The 15724-nt window shown below is 44.9% G+C and overlaps 2 protein-coding genes across 7 annotated transcripts in view; one reads left to right on the top strand and one right to left on the bottom strand.

Moving 5' to 3' along the window:
• Positions 1–10664: 10664 nt before the first annotated feature.
• Positions 10665–14779, bottom strand: ANKRD49 (ankyrin repeat domain 49). 2 transcript variants are annotated; one of them, XM_039544793.1, is made up of 3 exons: positions 14432–14566; positions 12989–13274; positions 10665–11510 (listed from the first exon to the last, which is right to left on the bottom strand). In XM_039544793.1, exons 2-3 carry the CDS (start codon positions 13259–13261, stop codon positions 11049–11051), a joined length of 735 nt encoding a protein of 244 aa, XP_039400727.1. In that variant the 5' UTR covers positions 13262–13274; positions 14432–14566; the 3' UTR covers positions 10665–11048. The 2 variants fall into 2 exon arrangements, with proteins under 2 accessions (XP_039400727.1, XP_039400724.1); XM_039544790.1 differs by lacking the exon at positions 14432–14566 and adding an exon at positions 14581–14779 and having other exon boundaries at positions 10666–11510.
• A 7-nt stretch (positions 14780–14786) lies between these two features.
• Positions 14787–15724, top strand: part of MRE11 (MRE11 homolog, double strand break repair nuclease) — a 62030-nt gene continuing 61092 nt past the window's right edge. For 4 of the 5 annotated variants that reach the window (XR_005600451.1, XR_005600450.1, XM_039544765.1 and 1 more), the window contains exon 1: positions 14787–14917. The gene's annotated coding sequence lies outside the window, so the exon portion shown is untranslated. The other variant, XM_039544750.1, reaches the window with a different exon arrangement.

Here is a 15724-nt window from a genome sequence, read left to right as displayed (position 1 = left end):
TGTCCTAACCCACAACCATTTCAGATTTGGGGACAACTTATACCTTCAAGTCAGCGGCACTGCTATGGGTACCCGCATGATCCCACGGTATTCCAACATTTTTATGGCTGACTTGGAAAATGTTTCCTCAGCTCTCGTCCCCTAGCGCCCCTTCTCTATTTGTGCTACATTGATGACATCTTCATCATATGGCCCCACGGAAAGGAGGCCCTTGAAGAATTCCACCTGGATTTCAACAATTTGCACCCCACCATCAACCTCAGCCTGGACCAGTCCACATAAGAGATCCACTTCCTGGACACTACAGTGCAAATAAGTGATGGTCACATAAACACCACCCTATACCGGAAACCTACTGTCCACTATACTTATCTACATGCCTCCAGCTTCCATCCAGGACACATCACACGATCCATTGTCTATAGCCAAGCCCTAATTTGTTCCAATCCCTCAGGCAGAGACAAACACCTACAAGATCTTTATCAAGCATTCTTAAAGCTACCCACCTGGGGAAGTGAGGAAACAGATTGACAGAGCGAGACGGGTATCCAGAAATCACCTACTACAGGACAGGCCCAACAAGGAAAATAACAGAACGCCACTAGCCATCATGTACAGCCCCCAGCTAAAACCTCTCCAGCGCATTATCAACGATCTACAACCCATCCTGGAAAATGATCCCTCACTCTCACAGACCTTGAGAGGCTTACAGACAGCCCACCAAACTGAAGCAAATACTCACCAGCAACTACACACCACACCACAGAAACACCAACCCAGGAACCAATCTCTATAGCAAACGTCATTGCCTACTCTGTCCCCATATCTACTCTAGTGACACCATCAGAGGACTCAACCACATCAGCCACACCATCAAGGGCTCACTCACCTGCACATCTACTAATGTGATATATGCCATCATGTGCCAGCAATGCCCCTCTGCCATGTACATTGGCCAAACTGGACAATCCCTAAGCAAAAGAATAAATGGACACAAATCGGACATCAGGAATGGTAACATACAAAAGCCAGTAGGTGAACACTTCAATCTCCCTGGACATTCTATAACAGATTTAAAAGTAACTATTCTTGAGCAAAAAAACTTCAGAAACAGACTTCAAAGAGAAACAGCAGAACTAAAATTCATTTGCAGATTTAACACCATTAATTTGGGCTTGAATAGGGACTGGGAGTGGCTGGCTCATTACAAAAGCAGCTTTGCCTTTCCTGGAATTGACACCTCCTCATCTATTATTGGGAGTGGACTACATCCACCCTGATCGAATTGGCCCTGTCAACACTGGTTCTTCACTTGTGAGGTACTCCCTTCTCTTCATGTTTCATTATATAATGCCTGCAGCTGTAACTTTCACTCCATGCGTCTGAAGAAGTGAGGTTTTTTACCCACGAAAGCTTATGCCCAAATAAATCTGTTAGTTTTTAAGGTGCCACTGGACTCCTTGTTGTTTTTGTGGATACAGACTAACACGGCTCCCCCTGATACTCCTCCTTTGCTGTCCCACTTTTTAGGTCTTCCACACGTTTTATAGGCCAGGTAAAGATAGTTGGGTAAACTATCTTTTTTACCAGATTGCACTGTTTGTCCTATGGCTAGGATTGGTTCTAGCTCAAGGTTAGGAACATCCAGTTTCTATGACTTATGGCAAACTATGTAATAATTCTTTGCAGCCTTATAAACTGGCTGTGGATGGACACTATAATTAAAAGTGGGTGTGGTTTTTTAGCTGTTATTGTATCTGAAAGGTTTGTGCAAGTCAGTATATTGGACATGGGGTTTGCACATTGCACTAATTAACCTTTTCTTTGCCACATCTCTACATGGTGCCAGTGTTATGCCTTTTAGAAGCACAGCTATTTAAAGGAGAGAACCTACAGAAAATACATCACAGTAACAAAATAAAATAAATGCTGCTATGTAGGTTGGCTGTTGTAGATTTATAGTGTAGGAAGAATGTCTGATTTTAATAATAATTAATTTTGCAAACTGTATAAGATTAAACATCTTGAAATGTATTCCATTCATAAAAATAAAGCACAGAGCTTTGCCTCTTCTTGTTTAGCAGATGTTTTATTTTTTCTAGAGTTGAGGAAAAAAATGTTGGTATTTATTGTAGTACATAGAGAATGCCACTAGATGGAGGTAGGATTGCAAAGATTGATGATCTGATGCTGGTCTGGTAGAAAATTGTGAGTTTTGCTAGTCACCTCAATTGGAGCAGCCTCAAGGAGACCCAGACTTTGAATTTTGAAGAAGATGAAATTAAAGCTTGTTTTATGGGTACAGTACCTAGTTGTATGGTGCAGAGTTTGTAATCAGTAAGGAGTCATATATAAGGAATGATGATTTTGAAAACCTGGGCTTGTCTATGCTTATCGTTTTTAGTTGTGTTTTCACGTTAACCTGTGCTAACACATTTGTAACTTCTAGTGTAAACCCTAGCCTAGGCTTTGAGTTAAGCTTGATTAGCAGTATATGTCTGTGTCCTGGAACAAATGTTCATTCAGCATCTAGCATTTACAATCATATTAATAAAAGTGTTAAAACACCACTAAAAATGAAAATATAGACAAGACCTATGTTACTATCATGTTTGCATCTCTGTTACTCTGTGTGATACTGGTGTAGTTTGGACTCAAGGGTTTCATTCACTTTCTGCAGACATGCTACAAATAGAATTTCCAAACAATGTGATGATTAAAAACCAGGATTGTACTTTGAAATTTCACTTTTCAATTGCAGTTCTGTACATTATAATAGAAGTGCTGAGTAATACTACTTTTGTAATACTTTTCATCTCAAACTACTTTACAAAGGAAGGCAAGTCTCCAAAGTACAGAGAGGTGAAGCGTCTGCACCAGAGATCGGCAACCTTTGGTACGCAGCCCGCCAGGGTAAGTACCGGGCCGGGTCGGTTTGTTTACCTGCAGTTTCGGCCAATCGCGGCTCCCACTGACCGCGGTTCACCACTCCAGGCCAATGGGGTGGTGGGAAGCGGCGGCCAGCACATCCCTCGGCCTGCACCGCTTCCCGCTGCCCCCATTCCACCTAACGAAGAGAGGGAAGAGCATCTTCGCAAGTAGGCTGGCTAACCTAGTGAGGAGGGCTTTAAACTAGAGGACTCCTGCCTCATACTGAGAAAGCAGGACCATCAGCGAGTTATCTTAAGTGCCTATACACAAATGCAAGAAGCCTGGGAAACAAGCAGGGAGAACTGGAAGTCCTGGCACAGTCAAGGAATTATGATGTGATGAGAATAACAGAGACTTGGTGGGATAACTCACATGACTGGAGTACGGTCATGGATGGATATAAACTGTTCAGGAAGGACAGGCAGGGCAGAAAAGGTGGGGGAGTTGCATTGTATGTAAGAGAGCAGTATGACTGCTCAGAGCTCCGGTATGAAACTGCAGAAAAACCTGAGAGTCTCTGGATTAAGTTTAGAAGTGTGAGCAACAAGGGTGATGTCGTGGTGGGAGTCTGCTATAGACCACCAGACCAGGGGGATGAGGTGGACGAGGCTTTCTTCTGGCAACTAACAGAAGTTACTAGATCGCAGCCCCTGGTTCTCATGGGAGACTTCAATCACCCTGATATCTGCTGGGAGAGCAATAAAGCGGTGCAAAGACAATCCAGGAAGTTTTTGGAAACTGTAGGGGACAATTTCCTGGTGCAAATGCCAGAGGAACCAACTTGGGGCAGAGCTCTTCTTGACCTGCTGCTCACAAACAGGGAAGAATTAGTAGGAAAAGCAAAAGTGGAAGGGAACCTGGGAGGCAGTGACCATGAGATGGTCGAGTTCAGGATCCTGACACAAGGAAGAAAGGAGAGCAGCAGAATATGGACCGTGGACTTCAGAAAAGCAGACTTTGACTCCCTTAAGGAACTGATGGGCAGGATCCCCTGGGAGAATAACATGAGGGAGAAAGGAGTCCAGGAGAGTTGGCTGTATTTTAAAGAATCCTTATTGAGGTTGCAAGAACAAACCATCCTGATGTGTAGAAAGAATAGTAAATATGGCAGGCGACCAGCTTGGCTTAACAGGGAAATCCTTGCTGATCTTAAACACAAAAAAGAAGCTTACAAGAAGTGGAAGATTGGACAAATGACCAGGGAGGAGTATAAAAATATTGCTCAGGCATGCGGGAGTGAAATCAGGAAGGCCAAATCACACTTGGAGTTGCAGCTAGAAAGAGATGTTAAGAGTAACAAGAAGGGTTTCTTCAGGTATGTTAGCAACAAGAAAGTGGTCAAGAAAAGTGTGGGCCCCTTACTGAATGAGGGAGGCAACCTAGTGACAGAGGATGTGGAAAAAGCTAATGTACTCAATGCTTTTTTTGCCTCTGTTTTCACGAACAAGGTCAGCTCTCAGACTGCTGCACTGGGCAGCACATGGGGAGGAAGTGACCAGCTCTCTGTGGAGAAAGAAGTGGTTCAGGACTATTTAGAAAAGCTGGACGGGCACAAATCCATGGGGCCAATGGCTCTGCAATCACATCTGCCAACTTCTTTAGCACCCCGGATGCTAACGGAGTTGGCAGATGTGATTGCAGAGCCATTGGCCATTATCTTTGAAAACTCATGGCAATCGGGGGTGGTGCTGAATGACTAGAAAAAGGCTAATGTAGTGCCCATCTTTGAAAAAGGGAAGGAGGAGGATCCGGGGAACTACAGGCTAGTCAGCCTCACCTCAGTCCCTGGAAAAATCATGGAGCAGGTCCTCAAGAAATCAATTCTGAAGCACTTAGAGGAGAGGAAAGTGATCAGGAACAGTCAGCATGGATTCACCAAGGGCAAGTCATGCCTGACTAACCTAATTTCCTTCTATGACGAGATAACTGGCTCTGTGGATGAGGGGAAAGCAGTGGACATGTTATTTCTTGACTTTAGCAAAGCTTTTAATACGGTCTCCCACAATATTCTTGCCGGCAAGTTAAAGAAGTATGGGCTGGATGAATGGACTATAAGGTGGATCGAAAGCTGGCTATATCGTCGGGCTCAACGGGTAGTGATCAATGGCTCCATGTCTAGTTGGCAGCCGGTATCAAGCGGAGTGCCCCAAGGGTTGGTCCTGGGGCCGGTTTTGTTCAATATCTTCATTAAGGATCTGGAGGACTGCGCCCTCAGCAAGTTTGCAGATGACACTAAACTGGGAGGAGTGGTAGATATGCTGGTAGGAATAGGATAGAGAGGGACTTAGACAAATTAGAGGATTGGGCCAAAAGAAATCTGATGAGGTTCAACAAGGACAAAGTAAAGAGTACTGCACTTAGGACGGAAGAATCCCATGTACTGCTACAGACTAGGGACCAATGGCTAGGCAGCGGTTCTGCAGAAAAGGACCTAGGGGTTACAGTGGATGAGAAGCTGGATATGAGTCAACAGTGTGCCCTTGTTGCCAAGAAGGCTAACGGCATTTTGGGATGTATAAGTAGGGGCATTGCCAGCCGATCGAGAGACCTGATCATTCCCTTATATTTGACATTGGTGAGGCCTCATCTGGAGTACTGTGTCCAGTTTTGGGCCCCACACTACAAGAAGGATATGGAAAAATTGGAAAGAGTCCAGCGGAGGGCAACAAAAATGATTAGGGGGCTGGAGCACATGACTTATGAGGAGAGGCTGAGGAAACTGGGATTGTTTAGTCTGCAGAAGAGAAGAATGAGGGGAGATTTGATAGCTGCTTTCAACTACCTGAAAGGGGGTTCCAAAGAGGATGGATCTAGACTGTTCTCAGTGGTAGCAGATGACAGAACAAGGAGTAATGGTCTCAAGTTGCAGTGGGAGAAGTTTAGGTTGGATATTAGGAAAAACTTTTTCACTAGGAGGGTGATGAAGCACTGGAAGGGTTACCTAGGGAGGTGGTGGAATCTCCTTCCTTAGAGGTTTTTAAGGTCAGGCTTGACAAAGCCCTGACTGGGATGATTTAGTTGGGGATTGGTCCTGCTTTGAGCAGGGGGTTGGACTAGATGACTTCCTGAGGTCCCTTCCAACCCTGATATTCTATGATTCCTTGAAAAGTCATAAATTTACACAGATAGCAATGATTTTTGCTTCAAACAATGTACTTTTTTTAACACCTGCTATTGATAAATCGAAGTGGCACACACCCTTCTTTCCACACTCCAGGAAAAATAACTCAGGTTTGAAAAAGTACACTATTGTAGCTAGTTAATAATCCAGATATGTTCATTTTTCAAAGTAAATAACAACATTGACTAGTTCTATAGGTGCATCTATCCCAGTGTAAGCACTGGGGACAGGAAGTGCAACTCTACTTCAGTCATAAAACTTTTGCTTGCTTTCAGAAGGGCTGAATCTATTGTTGAAAGGGAGCAGGCTTAAGACAGGGAGCTGTTCAAACAGCAGACTAAAATTTCCTGCTGAGCAAAACAAGGATGAGTATTCTATATAATGCCAAGACTACAGCACACACTAATGCCATCCGGTAGCAAGAGTCACATAGTCAACAAGGCAGTGATCTTAGCTATGTACTGTAGACGTGCAATTGGTCTAGGTTGGAAGTAACCAAAGTGCAGCACATGAAACAAATGTGGTGCAAGAGTCCTGTGACAAGCATTCCACCACTAAGATAAAAAGAGAACATTGCACACAGGGCCTGAACATCTACCCCACAATTAAACAGTGTTACCAGATTTGTCCATTACTTTGGGGTATGCTAATTTGGGGTATGCTCATCTGGGGGAGTGGGGAGAAAAGGTTCTGTAATTCTATCAATGTACTGCTTGTGTCACTTGTGTTTTCATACAGAGCTCTACTTCTCCCTTCTGCAAGTTCTCTCCCAATGGAGCTATCCTGCAGGACTTAGGTTCCCCAGGGCTGGGTTCCTCCAGCCCCAGAATCAGATGAACACACACACACACACACACACAATTAACAAAATGCATCTGAGTGGACCAGGTTAATCAGCACTCCCAAATTGACCCCTTATATGTCCCTGGACTCAGCAAGCTGGGTCGAGCAGAACTTCCAAGCTGTCACCCTTATATGCCCTTGGACTCAGCAGGCTGGGTCAAACAGCACTTCCACTCTGCCACCCTTATATGCCATGGGCACCACACCTGAATAGAGTACGCCTGAGCAGGCTGGGTCGAGTAGCACTTTCAAGCTGCCATCCTCCTATGCCACAGGTTCAGCATGTCTCTATCCCCACTTTCACATTACAATTGTTCTGGTAGTAACCTTTTGATGAGAAAAGACCACAGGATTTTTGGGCGCTAAAAGGATCCTTAGCTTAGGTAAGAGGAGTGTTGCTGTAGAGCAAATGGGGAAGCCAAAAACACAAAGAGGGAGGGAGGGAAGCAACCAGCTTAACCATAAAAGTTATTTATTGCCAGGTAATAACCATACAAGCAGACCCACACAAACAAAACAGTTCAAATTTAAGCTAGATGTAATATTGTATTACAAAAGTCAGGTTTAGAAAACTGTATCTGATCACACAAGTTAGGGTTAGAAAGCTATACGTAGAGTAGAAAAGAGAGAGAGTTGGGTTCTCACCACTCCATGAAGCTTGAACTGGTCAGGGTTCCCAGGTGTGGTAGCTGAGGGTCTGGAGTGCTGGAGACAGGCAGAGCCCCCAGCACAATCAGTCAGGAGAAGATGAAGTCCCAGTGGAACAGATGCAGAGTTTGGATCCAGGCATCAGAACACTTACTTGAGTGTGGGTAGGGTATTTTTGTTGGGAAACAACAATGGTTCAAGGGAGAACACTTGATTTGTTTATGGGTAAACTGAAGGCTCAACGGAGTATACCAAAGTTATTTTGTTCAGGCTAGACAATAGGAACTGATCATTCCTCGCTCTTGGTGGTATTCCTTCGAGGGAGTTCACAATGCAATTAGGCAGCTTCAGTATTTTGGATACCAATAAAGGATTTATTACAAGAATTGGTCAGATAACTACTGAGCTGGGTGTGTGCAGGTGTGGATTCATTAACCTCTGGAGTAGAGATCCCCCATGATGCAGTGCTTCCCTGCTTTTCTGGTCCCAGAGTTCAGTGTGGTTCTTGGCTTGGAATCTCTGTTCTCCATCCTGTATGCTAATGGAGTTGCCTCCCTGTCCCATCTTTGATGCAAATGAGGGTAAGGGAGTTGCCTTAATCCTGTCACCCTTGTCAGGAGGGGTTTAGGTGTGTCTCTCACTGCCTTTTCCTTGCTTTTTGTAAGTCTTCTGAGCAGTTTTGGCTTGAGCAGAGGGGGCGGGGATGGGGTGGGAGGGGGGAATGGGTCCTTTGTGAGTCAGACAGCCTGAATACTGTGCCCTGGTTCCCCAAGAGCACAGAGCTGACAGATAAAAACAGTCCCTTAGCCCATGCACCATGACCCTGAGTCAGCTGGCATGGGCCAGCTGCAGGTTTTTAATTGCAGTATAGATATAACTTCAGACACTAAATTTTTAGAATAAAACTTCCCTATGTGCCTAGGCTTCTGCCTCTGGGCATTTGCAGTACTGCTTCACTGTCAACATCCAGATGCTTCTGCCTAAACTCCAGAGCAATTCATGAAGCAGGACATGCCTGGGGGGAACCTGATCCAGTAGGTGTGCTCAGCTCCAATATGGATAGAAGAGGTGGTATTTTTCCCACTTTGTAACATTTAGCCTAACATTAGAGCACTCCTTCAGATGAGAGAGACCCAGGTTCAGTTCCTCTCCTCTGCCTGACTGGGGGAGAAGATTTGAACACTGTCTCAGGAGAGTGCTTTAACCACTGAGATACAGAATGTTGTGAGGTGGGGCTCCCTTAATCTTTCTTGTTGAAGCTCTTCTGGTGTGTATAAATATTTAAAGAATCATTGGCCCAGAAAGAGAAAGACTCTCTATCCTAGTGCTTAGAAGACCCAAGGTCCTGTCCCCCTTCTCCCATGACCCTCCTGCATCCCAGATGCATGCTCTAATCACTGAACTAGCCTCCTGCGCTGGCCATTTTGTGTAGAGTGAGACAGACACCTTACTCATTCTCACAATAAATGAGTTAGGCACCTAAGCCACCTGATTGCAGGAGACAGGTTCCTAGCTGTGGGCCTTGTGTCCCTGCAGCCCAAAGTTATGTGCCTATTTCTGTGAAGAGGTGGGGCTTAGGACACACCCCTCTCATCAGTGTCTCCCCTTGGCTAGCTTACCTGGCTCGCCAGCCAGTACACTGACTTTTTGTGGATCACATGTTAAGGAGTCTGTCCTGTCCCATTCATTATTTAGGCACCTATCTTAGTCTTTGTAGATCACAGTGTTGTTCCTGTGATTTTTCTAGGCACCTAAAAGGCAAAGCTGAGCATTGCAATTCCCTTTGTGGTTCTGGTCCTGAGCTACTTGGAGAGGAAGGTGTTGGCAAAAGGAGAAACTGCTGGAGTCAAGGACTACTCAGTGTTGCCAATGCTTGCGAGTTCATTACGAGTCTCATCATGTTTGGTGTATGTCTTAAAGCTCTAGCTCCTGGGCATACATGAGAATCTACTTTAAACTGAAAGTAAGTTTCTAGCTCTCATGGTTGCAGAGAAAAGCTTGCCAACGTCACTCAAGTGCACCCCACAAGGTTCAAAAAACAGTGAGAACCCAAGATGCATGATTTTTAATCCAATCCCATGTTTTTTGTGCCTGCCTCATGATATTTGAGTGCTCCAGGTTGACAATACTGGCCCCTCGTCAGTTAAAAAGGGGATCAAATACAGAACTGAACTCGGGGAACTGTTCAAAAGTTAGAGAGAATTTCTGAGAAAACACACAAAATGAAATGTATGAGACTAAAATGGTGTCCTGACTCCTGTGTTAGAATGAACCGTACAAGACTTCAGCATGGATCAGACACACTACTAAAGTCCCTTCTGCCCTGTAAAATGTTCCAATCAAGTCAGACACAACAGTGTTTTGTTTATCTTGACATGCTTCAACTTGACTACAAGTGTGTATTTGGATGCATCTAAACATTATTTCTTAACTAATTTTGAAGGAGAATGTAAACAGGACCCTTAATGATAGTCATCTCCATACAAAAGTACCAATAAAACTAAACTGGAACTGCTTTTAACACTACAGGAATACTGCTCTTGGTCTATGACCAGACAATTTCATTATTAGGCCTTCAACAAAGATCCACAACACAAAACAATATTTAGTGTTAAGTATTTTATTTTAAAATAAAGAGACTATATATTTTGAGTGTCCCCTGTATAAGTTAGTTATATTCAGTTGACATTTTTGTACACTTTAAGTTAAAACAAGTGTCTCAAAAGTTTAAAACAAACAGTAACTACCAATTTGTGCATACCTGCTAGCTTACTTAATGTTCCAGCTTCCTCCTTGACTTGATATTAGTGTTTCGGACTTTAATTACAGTAAATCCTTGCTAACTTGTACTGATTAAGTGGAGACCCACTGCAAATTACTAAATTTACCAAAGCTTTATCCTGCAGAACACTTCAAATCCCATTCTATACAAGTCAGTAACGTAGCCAGGTGGAGGGAAGAGAGGGAGTGGGGAAAAAAGGTGCCACCCACTGCGGTGCTTTTACTGGCGGGGCAGCGCTCCAGGTCTTCAGCGGCAGGACCTTCACTCGCTCCGCAGATCTTCGGTGGCATTTCGGTGATGAAGTTTCAGTGCCACCGAAGACACCTGAAGTGAGTGAAGGTCCTGCTGCCGAAGTGCCACCGAAGACCTGGAGCGCCGCCCCGTCAGTAAAAGCGCTGCAGTGGGTGATGCCTTTTTTTTTTTCGCTCCCGGGTGAGTAAAATTAAAAAGGCGCCACTTGTGCTCGGTGTGGGAGCGAGCACTCCCCCCCAGGTACGCTACTAATATAAGTGATATATGTCAGAGTTGAATAAGTATATGGTCATTTATTTTGCAAAAATAATGAAACCTTAATCATGAGACCTCCCTCTACAATATCACCCATTAAATCTTTTCTGAGAAGTGGGGAGAAACCACTTGTTTTGGGTGCAAGTATAAAGAATGCCATGTTACAAAGAGGAAGCAAGTGAAATTCACATTCTGAAGTTTAAATAATGAGAATTTCTAAGAATCTGGCACAGAATTTGTGCAATTTTCTACAATTTCAAAAAGGTAGTGATATATGTCAGTTCTTCTAGCAATATCAAATGCAGTTTCATCCAAGTTATTTTTTAGGTTTGGTTTCACGTAACGATTCATCAGCAGAAGTTCTAGTGTTTCTTTACTCCCTCGGTTTCCTGCAGCAAGATGCAATGGTGTCAGCAATCCATTTGTTTGAGCGTTGATATCTGCACCATGCTGAAGTAAAAACGAAGCCACCTTTGTATTGTTCCACTTACATGCACTATGTAGAGGCGTCCAGCCGTCCACTGTCAGTGCATGGACATCTGCACCTTGGGCAATTAATTCACGCACAACATCTAAATGTCCACTGTAGGCAGCTCGATGGAGGGGTGTGTATTGATCTTCGTCTTGGACGTTAACGGGAGCTAGCTTTTGAGAAAGGAGCCTGCGCACTGTGCTAAGCTATGTAAGAAAGACAGACAGCTTAATATAAACCTCACTCAATGAGATGCACTGCTTTTATTTCTACAATCTAGAGACAGCCTGGTATGCAGTCAAAGCAAGTTTATAATATTGATCTCAGAAAGAAGCTTGTACACATCAAACAATTGTAAAATGATTCCAATTATTTTACTGCTGCTATTTCTTTTGGAGAACAGACATGAACACACTGGTACATGAATGTGTGTGCGCAAACTCTGTACTTTTAGACAGCAGTTTATGTAACAAGTGTAATTAAATAAGGTCAATTTATAGTCTGCTGATTTTAGTGCATATAGGATAAAGTACTATTTAATGGGAATGTTTTCGTCAAGAGTAACTATCTTCCCCTTCAGTCAAAACACAATTCAATTAATCTGCTGTATATACACAGCATAGTTTTGAAGAGAAAAAAAAAAAAGACCATGTTTGAGGTAAGAATTTTTTGGTTTGTTTTATCTTAGCATGCAGGAATTATCCCATTGGATCAGACCAGTAGTCTACTTAGTACAGCATCCTGTTTCTAGCCCCAGTTCAGGCAAGCATGTGCTTAAAGGTACTTGCTTCAATCCCACTGACTTCAAGCAACCCCATTTCCAATTATGGAATAACTTGCCCAAGGTTATTCCTAACTCCCTTTATGTAGTGCTTAGTTTATGCCCTAAAGCACGAGATGTTATATTCCTTATTTTAAAAAGTTATCTTCTACAGCAGAACTGTTGATGGTCTTATCTATATAACTGGATTCAAATCAAACTTTCATTGAATCTTACTCAACTCTTGGCCACAATCATAACCTGTAGAACTCTGCCACATGATAACTATATGCACAAAGTTACTTCTGGCAGTATTTCTACCAACTTTACAGTTGGTAGAATACTGTTTATTAATGCACACATACCACATACAAAGGCAAAATCTCTCAAAAAATTATTCTCCAATTTATTGGAAGTAGTTAACCGGCTTCGGTTGACACACTGCAAACAGATCGTTTGCAAGAGATGGACCACATTTCGGCATTCAAAATTAGTGTACTTTGTTTTAATATGACATGCATTAAAGCAATACAATAGGATTAAGAGTGTACCTGTTGGGCTCATAATTTGTATTAAAATACCCAGAATGCTCTTTCAGTTCACAGTATTTTCAAATCAGTGTCAGTATTTGAGCTCTTGGTACAAATCATGGCCTTGATCCTGCAAGCTGAGCTGCATGGAGAGACACCTGAACTTATTTGGAGCCTTGCTGACTCAAAAGGGAGGCCACCTCTGTGGATTTGCTGGCAGGACTTGGCCCCAAATGTTCTAGGTCCAATTAGCTGGGCTCCCAGTATGCTTTGCAAAAATGCAACCATTATGGCTAGATTTTTGGTTTTTTAAGTATAATCTGGGTAGTTACCAATTTAAAGTAATACAGTCAAAAATTATATATATATATATAGTGGATGAACTCCTTCTTACCCGATTTTTTTCAGCTGCCCAAAGCAGAAGTTTTTCTGGATCGTTCTCCATTTTCTTTTCTTGCAGTTGGTACCACTCCTCACTTTTTTCCTCCTCTTCATCTTCCTCATCAGACTCTCCTGACCAAAGACTCTGAGTTCCTATAGGAATTAGATGTCTGTGTGTTTCCAACAATTCAAGTTGGTTAAAGTTCTCAGAAAATTCCAGTAGCTCTTCTTTATCATCTTTTCTATTGTCAGTATTTTTCTCATCTGATTTTCTGCTTTCATTCATTTTTAGTTAGCATCTGTAAGTGTCAAATGCACAGAGTTAAATATTTTTTCTTCTTGTACTGTCTTGCTTCTTTTCTGAGTCATTCAGCATTACCTCCTGCCAAACACACATACATAAATCAACAAAAGCTAAAACAAGGGTTGTGCCAATAGCAGCAACACAATGAAACACTTTTCAAGAACCAATTTTAAGAATGCCAGTTTTATGTACATTTTACCAAACTGGCTATGTAAACAGGAACTGTGTTAGCTGCAGTTAACATATTTACTATGAACCACCCCTCCAGAAATAGAGAGCTTGTACGCAGTAATTATGATATCTGCAAAAGTATATGGCGCAGCACTGAATGTGCATTCTGCGTAATGTGCTTGGAATACCCTGCAGCAGCCAAATGGTTAACAGCGTTTAGAAATTTTACATCTATTTTCAACATTAGTTTTTGCTTCTGTTTTACTTTTGAGTTGTAACAATAATGACTTATCTATACATTTCATCCAAAACCCTGGGATAGCTTCAGGGTGCAGATGAGGTGAAAAAGAAGGAGAACACTGGGCATTTCCTCTGTAAAGCACCACAGCTAGGAGAGAATCCCAAGACAGGGGCAGAATGGCAGCCCTGTGCTCAGCAGGACAGGATTTTTCTCTATCAGTGATACTGTGGGAACTGCCTGAGCATGCAGTCCTCAAAAGCATGCACTCAATTTAATCCATAAACTCCCTTGCCCCCACCCAAGAATTAGTTTATCCATCTTTAAAATTCAAAGAGAAGGGATGGAAGCCAAGGTCAGCCTCCTGCCCACTGTTGCCAGCTTCCTGTTGTCCCTTTCCTCTATCTATTCCCTGAGTCCTTTCTGGCTCCTGCTCCCAGGATGCAGCTGGTGCACAGCAGACGGGCTAGTTAGCATTGTACTCAGCAGGGTAGCTCGTCAAACAACGTACTCTTGTTACACATCCCAGTTTGTTCTGATGATGCAAAACATGTCTCAGGTGACTGGTAACCTGAGTTGGACTCCAGCCAGGTCACTGTGGCATTCACAGTACCATGGGATTTGTAATGACTTAGAGTAGCCAAGAGCTCAGGTTCACGTGCCACCTACCCAAAGACCCCCCCCCCAGCACTCTCCTGGGGCAGCAGGTGCAATACTGATGCCAGGGAACGAGTGCCACTTACTAAACCACCTGCGCCACTTCTGGCAGCACTGAGCGCTCCTGCTAAGGGACGGCGCCCAGCCAGGCACGGGCACCGACCCACGCGGACGCCGCTGAGCTTCCGAGCTGCGACTGGCTCCCGCCCTGAGCTGCTTACGGGGGCAAAAATACCTGCCCAGCCTCGCGCATTTCAGGGGCGGGGCCGGCGACAGGGACCCGGGCCTCGGCGGCGCTTCCCCTCCACATGGAAACACACGGACGGAGCCCAACACGACACTTCCGCCCCGCAGCTCCTCCCGGAAGTGGCCGTGTCGCTGCCTGTGATTGGTTCCAGTGTGGCCAATTGCGTCCCTCCTGTCTTGCCCCGGTCTGGGGGAGGAATGGGTAAGGCGGGAGCTGGTGGGCAGTTATCGCGAGAGGACACCGCTCAGTCTATCCCCGCCCCTTTAGCGCTATGGAAACTGAAAGCGCGGCAAGGCCCGGGCTGCTGACGCCGTAGGGCTGCCGGGTGAGGGCCGCGCCGCGCGGCGAGCCGGGGCTCAGGGGAGCCGGGCCGGGCGGGCCCCGTGCAGCCCGCCGCGCCCTGAGCCGCTCTGCGCAGCGGGTGGGCGGTTGATCCCTCCCAGGCTGCCTGGCAGCGTTGCCCCGCCCGTGCCGTGCTCCGGTGCCCGGAGGGGAAGCGGCGCGGCGTGTACATGGCAGGACTGGTGCCGCGTTGTTTGGACGCAGGCTCTGGCCTGCCGGGCAGGTGGGAGAGCCGCCCACTTGGGTCACGGGGCGGGATTGAATGGGAACCGCCGGCGCTCAAGAGCCCCGTTGCTGGGGCTGTAACCGCTGATCTCCGTGGGTCGGCACAGGGGGGCTGTAACGCCCGGCAGCGGGTTACACACAAGCACCTGGGTCCCTGCATCGCTGGTCCATTGGGCCTATCTCTGCCCCTAAGAGCAAGATACAGCATCGCATGCGTCCCTGCTTGCTGCGGGCTGTGCTTCTGTCCGCTCCAATGCGTGTTTGCTCGCAGGCAGCCTGCCAGCATGGCCCCCTCCGGTGGAGAAGTTTGGGTGCCAGCTGATTAAGGGAGTTCTGTCTCATTGCAATTCAGGAGCCGCATCGTTACTTAAATTGCGAAGGATAGCTCTTCCAAAGCCCTGTTTCTGGGACCGCTTCTGTGCTCTATACCTTTGAAATGCCACTTTAGTGTGCAAGGGGCAGAAATAGATATCCGTTTTGCCCCATATACTTGATTACATTGTGCAGCAGTGAAATGGATAAACAAAAATGTGTCATTTTCTTATATACATCTGACTTTTTGTAT

Source organism: Mauremys reevesii, linkage group 1 (genome assembly GCF_016161935.1).
Source record: "Mauremys reevesii isolate NIE-2019 linkage group 1, ASM1616193v1, whole genome shotgun sequence".
Classification (NCBI taxonomy): Eukaryota; Metazoa; Chordata; order Testudines; family Geoemydidae; genus Mauremys; species Mauremys reevesii.
The sequence above is the reverse complement of the archived record's forward strand: the minus strand, read 5'-3'. Positions and strand labels throughout refer to the sequence as shown.

Coding starts and splice junctions, on each gene's coding strand:
- ANKRD49 (XM_039544790.1), bottom strand. CDS start 13,261: ATGAATGAAAGCAGAAAATCAGATGAGAAAAATACTGACAATAGAAAA. Junction 11,511..12,988: donor GGGCAGCTGAAAAAAATCGG/GTAAGAAGGAGT, acceptor TTTCTTACATAG/CTTAGCACAGTGCGCAGGCT.